This window comes from Oratosquilla oratoria, chromosome 24 (genome assembly GCF_046742065.1).
Source record: "Oratosquilla oratoria isolate Oo_2021 chromosome 24, ASM4674206v1, whole genome shotgun sequence".
NCBI classification, from domain to species: domain Eukaryota; kingdom Metazoa; phylum Arthropoda; class Malacostraca; order Stomatopoda; family Squillidae; genus Oratosquilla; species Oratosquilla oratoria.
The window spans coordinates 8,876,718-8,886,798 of record NC_134800.1 but is presented as its reverse complement, the minus strand read 5'-3'; the positions used below and the strand labels follow the sequence as shown (position 1 = coordinate 8,886,798).

Sequence of the window (10,081 nt, the reverse complement as noted above, 5' to 3'; positions counted from 1 at the left end):
ATACTTGTTATAAAAGTCACTGCTGTAATTAATCTTTCACAGAAAATGTGATGAAGCCAGCTCAGCAACAATTACAAAATAAACATAATAAGGACTGCAACACTGGTATCCTCCTATACCCACTTTTGCCTCATGACGCCTATGTAGTCATCATCACATGGAAGAGGTTAAATACTGTGAAAAAATGAGCAAACTTGGGGCAAGCTACAGGAGGGAGTTTCCAAGCTACTACATGTAATGTGGAAAGTGTCTAATCTTCAGGGATGCAGTGCCTTTTGTATATCTATCCTCTCCCCACTGGCACCAACGAAATTAAAAATGGAGAGATCCATAGCTAATCTCATGTTTTTACTTTCCCTCTTTGTGCCTCTCCTTTTCATTATCAAAGATTATTGTAGGCAACCCCAACTCCTTAGTTTGTTTCTATGAGTATTTAAAGCAGACTGAACACTTAATACAATTGGTCGTCTTTATTACAAGACAAAGATGACAAGTGCAACATAAGGTAGAACAGTAGTACATAAAATAAAAGAACACAGCAATTACTTTATGGAAATTTCAAATCCCGCCAATCCTAGAGCAGCATTGCCAATGACATAAATCTGTACCAATACAAAGCAATGCTACACATGGTGAACAAGTCACACTAAGCCTAAAATGGTCACACTGGGAACAGATGTTTGTTCACGTAATTCTTTTAAGCAATCTTTGACTTAGGACTACAAACACCTTGGTATGGAATCCTGAACACCAAACGATGCGTGCTGTGAGCAGGCTGTATGAGCAACAAATATAGCTGGTACACAGCCATGGAGTTTTGAACCTTTACAATGCTGGTTTGCTTTCAAATGTCACCTTTGCCACAAGATACACTGGAACCAAGGGCCTGTCTGGTGTTTAGTGACAACTTGAATCTACAGTCTTATGTTGACATCTTCATACATCAACCTAACCTATGACTTGCCCATAAACGGCAGGCAACATATCCTAAATTCTCAAGCACATGAAAAAGTAACCTAAGAATTAAAAATCTCTCCTGTGATATCTATCTGGATCAAAGTAAGAGGTAACAACAACACGGTTGGCAAATTTTCTTCCTGTAAGATTCTGCTGCGCTTTTTGACAATCCAATACAGAATTGAACTCTACAAACACCTTCCCTACTCCAGGAACCTCTACTCCCTCGACAGGACGTGGAATTTCAATTGACCGAACAATTCCATATCTGTTACACTCTTCCTTAATATCTTCGACAATATCTTCATATTCTTCATCATCTTTGAGCTCCTCAGGTGTAACCTGCGGGAGAAAAGGTTATCAATGGAAATCAGTTCATTCCGCACTATCTGTATAACTAATTGTAAATATAGCACAAGGAAAAAAAATTACACATTTCCAACACTAACCATGTTCATTAGACACAAGACCTCCGTTGCAGGTCCTGTACCTCCCTGTAGCTGCAGACCTGGTACCTGGATCTGCACAGGTGCTTGAGCCATGGCATTAGCGTTCTTGGCACCAACACTAGCCCGTTGTACAATGAGCTTCTTGTCACCTAACTGCATGCCATTTAACCCTTGAATTGCCTAGAAAAAGATAAACAAAATAAAATTAAATATACAAAGGGTCATTTCCCTTAACCAGCATACACTCAACCATCTTTTTCCCTTTTATCTTTTAGTTCAGCATCCAAGAAGGGCCACCCTTGTCCCCCACCCACTGCTTGGGTCAGAAGCAAATAATCTGAACCTTCCATGCTCTCTCCCTGAAAACTCTTCCAATCCTCAACTTGGGTACAACTTCATAGTCCACTAATGCCCCCTCATTCACCCTCCTTTCCATCACCCTTTCCCATGTATAGGCTCTCTTAATCACTGCATTCACTACCGACCCTTTCTAAACTCCCCTCCACTAGTTCTTACCAGACACCCCAAAATTATGAAAATGTTATTTCTAAGCATGTATTTGATACAAAATAATCTTACCTGGTCTGTAATGGACACGTCCACATATTCACAGAAAGCATAACCTTTGGAGAGTCCCGTGGCCGAGTCCTTCACCAAATTGAATGCTCGCAGTTGACCAAACGACATCAGGAGCTCCTTCACCTGCAATACCCAACAACCCATACAGGGCACCAATTAGGTTATGTAATATTAATAAGATGCCTAACGAAAAAATTATATAACTGTTAGTTGAGTAGAAATGAATAGACTTGATAGGTCCTACAGCAATAGAAGAGGACGGAATGTGAAGCTAAATTACATATACTACTACTTCAGCTATACTTCACTAAAAACAAAATTCCACTCAAGTATGAACATATCAAAGCTCAGCCACTTGTGTAGCAAACCAATACAATAAAAGAATTATAAACAGCACTTCTACACCAACAATGTTTCAAGGGGGACTAGACAGTAAACATTAAACGTCCAACTTGAAAGCAATACTTCCATCTGTTAGTTCCAGATAACCAATAGTCCTTAGGAGCAAGACAGCTTAGTATTGAGGATGGCAAGAAAATCAGGTGTCGTGCAGATGAAAAGAGATGTAAAGAGTGCTGGGTAAAGATGTCTAGACATGTAATTGGAATCATGCTGTATACATCTGTGCCTAAAACAAAACCTATAGCTGTAGAATAGATGTCAAGGTAAGGCTTGACCAGTAATAGAAGTGCAGTAGGAAGGGAGAAATCCGAACTTACCTTAGTTTATGGCGCTAGACTCTGTAAATATCTCTTTCCCTCTCTCTATCTCTCTCTCTCTCTTTTTTTTTTTTTTGCTTTGAAATTATGTGGCTCTAAGTGACAGTTGATGCTGATGATCCAACTTACTAATTTTCATGTTCATCACGTCATCCCCAGGCTACACCCTACAACTTACCAAGACAGCAAGAACCCCTGGGCCCTAGAAAGTGGACTTGACCAACTGGTAATGAACTTGCCTTGGTCAGGAAGGGTCATTATCATATGCAATCATCATAGTGTGGCAGGCTTTATCACTTTTGCCCTATGGCAGTGCAAAAGGGGCCGCAATGGGCTAGATCAACCACGAACCCTTTGCTAGGGAAATAAAACGGGGAAAGAAAGCAAAAAGATAGGATGAGTATGGCGTGGCTTTTAACTTGCTTAGAGTACACTGATGGTGAACCAATGCTCAACTAGGCCAAAGCAATAATATTTGGTCTCCTGCAAAAGAAGCCTGTAACACACAACCCAATCTTGTGCCCTGAAAACAAGCCCTGAAAGAGAACTCTGCAAGAGGACTCTGAAAAGCAAACCTGTCATTTGTTCTTTTAATAACTCTTTTAGCCTAACCAAATAACTTTAGCATACGATATGAACCCCCCTTGATTTAAAAGTGTGGAAAAAATAAAAAAAAGCCTCTGAAAACTTCCGCATTCCAATGTGAAGGTTCTGAGATATCTTTAAAAGAACTGAAAAAGACAATCAAGACAGCCTCTGAAAGAAAACTGAAAGAAACTACGACACCAGCGGCACATGAAGTTGAACAACAAAACGGAGCCACACTCATTGCTATACTTGGATGGTAAATCAAAAGCTGTTTTGGGGAAATGATGGGTACATGACAAATGCCCCCTGCTTGGTAAGAAAATAGGTTTTGTTGATGTTCTTCGCCCCTTGGCCCACTTCCTTGACCTTGACGGCAGCTACCCTGACCTGAGACTGAAGGGGTGTGTTTCCTCATGGTCAACTCATCTCCCTGAAATACAAAACCCCCCTGCCAAATATGATGGCATTGTCTGATTCGGAATGTGATACCATGAGGATACACAGAAAAAGAAAGTGCTGGTCCTGATGCTATTGCCTCCCGCCAGCTTCCAAATGATGTTTCTGCCAAGCACCACAGTCACCACTACAAGTAAAGAGTCCCCCACAAGTTATGCATTAAATATGAAGCCTTTCAACAGCCATACAGAAACTCTTTCCTGTTGGTGGCTGTGATGCAGAGCAGTACTTACCTTCCTGAAAGGTTAGGTCTCATACAATCATCAAAACATAAGACCTTATACACGTTCACCTGACTGATATCAGCAAACTTAGAACCAGAAACTTGTAGATACAGCAATATGTTCTCATTTGGTGTGAAAAGTCTTGAGCATGTTATATAAAGTTGCAAGCATAATACAACTATTACAAATCTCTGAAACTTTGCAATTAAATTGTAATATCTCATTCACACCCTAAGTCTGGATGCCTGGATATTGTGACACGAGAGCACCTGAGTGGGTGAAATGTTTAAATAAGCACTTTCGAATGAGCAACTTGATGCAGACTGGCATCTTGTGATACTTACATTACACAAATAAAATATTTTCAAGTGCTTAATATTCTACAACCCACACAGGCTACGCTGTTTCAAAGGAATAAAACCAGGCAATTACACCACATACCTGATCTTCATTTAAGTAATTTGGTAAACCGCCAATGAAGATCTTGTGTGGTGAATCTGGTACCACAGTGGAGACTACTCCTGCAATAACTGTACAAGAGGTTAGGTAGGATATACTATCTACTTTTAGTCCCTGATAACTCCAGTATATAAGAATTATTATTTCCATATTGCCATGTGTGTAAAATTTTCAAATAAAAATTCACAAAAACTAAAACAAAAGGTGGGTTTAAATACCAGGTAGTGATGGGTAGTCCGACGTACCTGGCATGGTAAGTGTTGGGTGCTCGGACATCCCTGGCATTGGTTGATAATCATGAGGCCGCCTGATCTTCAGGCTTTGTCCTTTAAAATTAATGCCATCAAAGGCTATTGCCTGTGTAGTTTCGTCAATAGAACGGAACTCCAGGAAGGCAAAATTTTTATCCAGGTTTACCTGTAACAAAATGAAACAAACATTAGTAATTTCATGATTACAATCATTTGGCGTTTTTATAATAGGGTCTTATGAGAAAAAAATAAAAATAAAATAAAATAAAAAAAATAAATAAATATATACACACATACGTGTCTATAGTGCAATTATATTCACCAATTTCTGATTTGTATAAACTGAATGCATATAGACTACATACCTGACAGGCTAACACTGGATTGCCTGCTGCTTGTGCAAGTCCTGCTAGGTGCATTTGTTGATTAAAGAATTCCATCATCTCTTCCTCTGTTACACCAAAGGGTATATTACCAACGTACAATCGTCGAGCCTGTCTAGTAATAGTCGAGCCAACCACAGGGACTGGCACTGCTTGAGGTACTGGAGGTACTTGAGAAACTTCAGGTACCAGAGCCGAAGTGATCTGTGTAGTTGCTGCAGCAGCGGCAGCTAATAAAACAACACCGTTATCAATCAACCCCCTGCCTAACAAATACGTAAGACCAAATATGCACAAATGAGTACTATAAAAATAAATAAATAAACTTTTAAATACCTGGAACTTGTGATGCTATCGGCATAACATGTGATGGAATCTGACCAGCAGCTGCAAGGGAAAAGAACATGTTAATGCAATGTCAAGAACAAAATCTGATATGGTCTAATTCAAGTACATGACAAAGATCATCACCTTTCCCTACAGCTGAATACATATCTGGCATTTGCCTATATAAATAAATACATAAAAACTATCATGTCCAAAAATTTAATGAATCTAACACCTATTTCTTCTATTATGGGAATTTCTAACTTATCTAGTCTTCCCTTGTATGATCTATGTTGGGGACCTTTATGGTTACTGGTGTAATTCCCTATGCATTTGTTAGGCTCCTGGTCTTCTAAAAGAGACCAAGAGCAACAGATTGATCTATGAATTTGTATGGTGACTAGATCACTCCTGTACACACCAATCTTGGGTAAATAAGATTTTCAGGTTTAAATAATCACCTTACCCATGTAATGACATACCACTTTCATGTTAAATCTGTGACTTTTGTAATCTTGTTTTAAAATAAAGTTACATTTACCAAGGGCTCTCCCCCTCCCTCTACAAAGAGGGTAGCCAGAGTCATACTGATAAAAGATAACTGAAAGAAATCTTGGGGGAGCTCTGGACATGCTAGTACCTCCTAATGGGCTCATGGATGTTCAGAGATTGTGAGGACAGACAGTAGAAGAATGGTACTTTGATATCTGTTTCACATAACCTCCACTAGCTGGAACATATATCCCCATAGTTCCCCTAAACCCAACATTACAAAGAATGTATAGTTGATATGCTCCTAACCGCTACAGTACACTCCTAAATTGAATAAAAATAACACTAGCTACAACAATCCTGAGTACACCACTGCAGTGGTGGGTCAATCTATAAACAAGTTATCCAATATGTAAACAATTAAACCAAACGATTTGCATCCTAGACTCACCTTGCATAGCCTTATATTGTAGTGGTGTAATGTGTTCAAAACCCGGTGGGGGTTTATCCCAATACAGGGAAGGCTTCTTCCTTCGTTGCTTTCGTGACCGATCCCGTGAACGAGACCTTGATCTTGACCGTCCTCCTCTTGATCTTGACCTGGATCTAGTGATTGAACAAAACAAATTCCATTATTATTCATGGTTATATTACTATGGGTAAACACATTCACATTTCACATACATTTCTAATATACATACCTTCTTCTACGCCGTTCCCTTGATCGTGATCTACTCCGTCGCTTTCTGTCCCTTTCTCTGTCTCTGTCCCTATCTTTATCCTTATCTTTATCACGATCCTTGTCCTTGTCTTTCTTTTCTTCTCTTTCTGTTAAGGGGAAAAATTAAACTCATTATTTCCAACTCACAGAGTCTTAATAGAACATATCCAGCTATGGTCAGTCATCCATAACTTTCAATAGCAAACATCCTTTATCTTGTCATGCCTACACCTGCTCTTCTGATGAATAGAATTGCTTGTTACTAGCTTACTATTCTTCCTTACATGGAGAAAGAGGAAGGAAAAAATAAGAATATACATCTGGTATTACTGGGCTAAAATCCAGTGCAGTATGGGCAACAATAGGTTAAGGTGAATTAATCATCAAATTAACATTTAACCAAACCAAGGCACCATATATGTGGCAGCAAAATCCATCTATTATTCCACAAAGTAAAGAGGTAGCCTTGGTATTATATTTCTTGGCAATATTGAATAGTATTTTCTATAAATCTTTGCCCATTCAATTTCATTGATAACTTCATTCATTATTATCAATACTTGTATGGGTATTATCAATATTACTGTCAATATTCAAACTCCTGTACATGGCATTGTCTATCCTATCTAATCCTCTTTCAGCTTGACCAAGACTATCTCCGTCTAGCATTCCTTGAGGTGTGATCCCCTCTTGAAGTGTTGACGGAGACGCTTGGGTCATCAGTGGGTTAAATTACCTGGTTTCTTATGTACTTAAACACATCATGGACGTCAGTTGTCCAAATGCCTCTTCGCATCTATTGTAAGAATAGTTTCACAGATTATGGAAAACTGTCACCTTGGCCCAATACCAATGACATAATGACTGCCTCTTCTATCAGGTTTCCCAAGCTTGACAATTTTCGATTCATTATGATCATCAATAATTTCTTCATCTTGAAATGCAGCCACTCAATTTAACTTTGTTACTTTTCTTGAGGTGATCGACTGGTACAGTGGACATTCCTTGGAAAGCATATTATAGCCCTAATATTCCTCATCCAATTGTAATTTCGAACTATGTTCTTTTTTTTCTATCTGTATTTGATATTTGATTTATTGCCAAATACACTTATTATCCTTATCCTTTAATATCACAATGGTGTACAGCTTCCTTCATTTTTACTTTAGTTTCTTTTAAAATACTTCCAGGGCAAGGGGTGGGGGTGGGGGGGGGGGAGAAAATTGAAGTGGCATTCTTGAAATACATTAACATGTGAGAAATATTCCCAGACACATGTTCATTCGTATGAGGGTCGACCCTACAACTGTCAAGCAATAAGAAGCCTTGGTCTTCACAAAGGCCTTTGTACTTGAAAGCCTCCACCTCAGGGGCAAACTGATTTAAAAAAAAAAAGTCCTTAATAATTCTGACAATTAACAAATTGCGAAAACATCAGCAGCACCTCCACTGACACTGATGGCTGTGTACAGCCACTCATTAGAAATTCAACATTGGTTTTAAAGCCATGCCTTCAAAAATCTGTTTTGCCTTTTCAGGATTCTTCATTCCCAATAATGGTTTGGCCAAAGCTTGTCTGGCAGCAAATCCCTCATCTTTTCCTTCAGATATTCTAGATAAGCTCTCCTCCCATCAAATATTGTTCATCTGCGACGATATTCCATAACCTGCATTCGAATTTATAATTGTGCCTCTGTTTAAGGCCCCCAAATTAATTATTACTAATTACACTTTTACTCCTACTTGAATAATTACCTATGTGAAGAATTACATCCAACCTTTCACTACTCTTCCTTCCATCAATTGCCGAAATCGTCATTGCGGCGATGTAGGCAACAAACAATCCGAAAATAATGCGATGAATTGGTAATCAACACAAACGAGTAGACGAAATATGGCGGACTACAGGAGAGCGTCCCAATTTTGATGACGCACTCAGATGCTCGGCTTCGCCGCTTGGCATCCACCAGACAATTGGGATTATCGAAAAATTCGAAATTACAGTGTTCGAATTAATTTTCCTTTCCTCCATACATCCACCGTGATGCTCAAACGTTTACCGTGAATTTTCGTACTCTTGAATTATCTCAACGAGGGAAAAAAACTAACTATTGAGCTGGATTCATCAACCTTATTATTTAAGTTAGAATAAATGTATTCACTATACTACCGTGTAAATATATTCTAATTTATTGCACTACCGCGCCCAACAAATGACTTGGAAATTTAAGATAAATACCCATGTAAAGATTGTTATCCAATTATCAACCCTCTTAAGTGCTGGAAAATGAACATTAAATTATTTGCTGGGAGAGATTCCTCCTCGAAAGTTTATTTTAGAACTGTAAAGTTACCTATCTCCGACCTCCTACCGGTACGCTTGTACACGGTAGCTCCATCAACGCCATCAAATTTATACCAACTATTTGTGAGCAAACCATACTCTCTCCTTCCTAAACATCAACAAAGCCCAGCCAAAATAATTTTTACATGCAGAAATATATGCCAATTCCAAAAGATACGTGTTAAAAAATAATGATTAAAAAAAAGCTTAGAAAAATACTGAATAAACGAATGGGAATACGCCGACATTATCACCACGTACATTCTGACTTTTTACATACCTTTTTCTTTCTTTTCCGGTTTCTTCTCTTCTCTTTCTTCACCCATGGTGAATTGGTGCTACTGTATACTTTGGGCAAAGATGTTCTTCAACAAACACTTTATAAAACTACCATATAGTTTAAAACAATTCACACAAATACGCCGGCTGTTGGTTTGCCTCCAGTCGAGGCCGACGCAGGCACGCACCACCCTATGTTGCCACTTTGTTAGACCACGGAAGAGTGAGCTGATATTCTCTAAATTCTCAGATAAAAATATATAATTTTCACTATCCAGTTAATGATGCTGAAATCATACTATCATATAGCAGGTATAGTTTAACAAATGTAAGAAAGACATTCATTTTTGAACAAAATTTGAATATATAAATGCTTTGCCAACATTTATAATTTGTAACCTCAATGTGCAAGGCTCAGCTTGCTAAATAGGCTATACGGAAAAAATAAAAAATATAAATTTTAAACCGAATGCACATTATAAAAGTACTAATTAATATATAATTCAGCTTATTGTAAGAAATGTGATGATAAACGTAAACAAATAAATAATTTATTTTGGAGGGTTCAAACATGTAATTGCTACTGAAACAAAAGTTTAATCATTTGTAAACGCAATAACCCTAGCAACATCTGATATACGGAAAATATGTATTTTAATAACTATACAGATACAGTCGTTGTTGTAATAAAAGAAGACACTGAATATGAACAATGAACCCAGATGAAAAATATGAAAATTATCATTACTGATCATTTCCTCGCTCTCCCACATCGCTCTGTGTCTTTCAACATGGTCTTGAATCACGTGTTGGGTTTGTGATCGACTGTTTTAGATTTAATTTCGATATTTAA

General features: G+C 38.1%; 1 protein-coding gene across 4 annotated transcripts; it reads right to left on the bottom strand.

Moving 5' to 3' along the window:
• Positions 1 to 455: 455 nt before the first annotated feature.
• U2af50 (U2 small nuclear riboprotein auxiliary factor 50) lies at positions 456 to 9,461 on the bottom strand. 4 transcript variants are annotated; one of them, XM_076207606.1, is made up of 10 exons: positions 9,230 to 9,461; positions 6,586 to 6,712; positions 6,336 to 6,490; positions 5,402 to 5,452; positions 5,048 to 5,295; positions 4,650 to 4,848; positions 4,414 to 4,502; positions 1,986 to 2,108; positions 1,407 to 1,586; positions 456 to 1,299 (listed from the first exon to the last, which is right to left on the bottom strand). In XM_076207606.1, the coding sequence occupies exons 1-10, from the start codon at positions 9,273 to 9,275 to the stop codon at positions 1,024 to 1,026; spliced, it is 1,494 nt and encodes a 497-aa protein (XP_076063721.1). In that variant the 5' UTR covers positions 9,276 to 9,461; the 3' UTR covers positions 456 to 1,023. The 4 variants fall into 4 exon arrangements, with proteins under 4 accessions (XP_076063721.1, XP_076063724.1, XP_076063723.1 ...); XM_076207609.1 differs by having other exon boundaries at positions 4,677 to 4,848; XM_076207608.1 differs by lacking the exon at positions 9,230 to 9,461 and adding an exon at positions 8,361 to 8,507 and having other exon boundaries at positions 4,677 to 4,848.
• Positions 9,462 to 10,081: the final 620 nt, after the last annotated feature.

What these genes read in the sequence shown, in the direction of transcription:
- U2af50 (XM_076207605.1), bottom strand. Translation starts at nt 8,424, where the DNA reads ATGACGATTTCGGCAATTGATGGAAGGAAGAGTAGTGAAAGGTTGGAT. An exon ending in GATAGCATCACAAGTTCCAG is followed by an intron (nt 5,296 to 5,401) that starts GTATTTAAAAGT and finishes TTGTTTTATTAG; the next exon opens with CTGCCGCTGCTGCAGCAACT. An exon ending in GGACTACCCATCACTACCTG is followed by an intron (nt 4,503 to 4,649) that starts GTATTTAAACCC and finishes CCTCTTGTACAG; the next exon opens with TTATTGCAGGAGTAGTCTCC.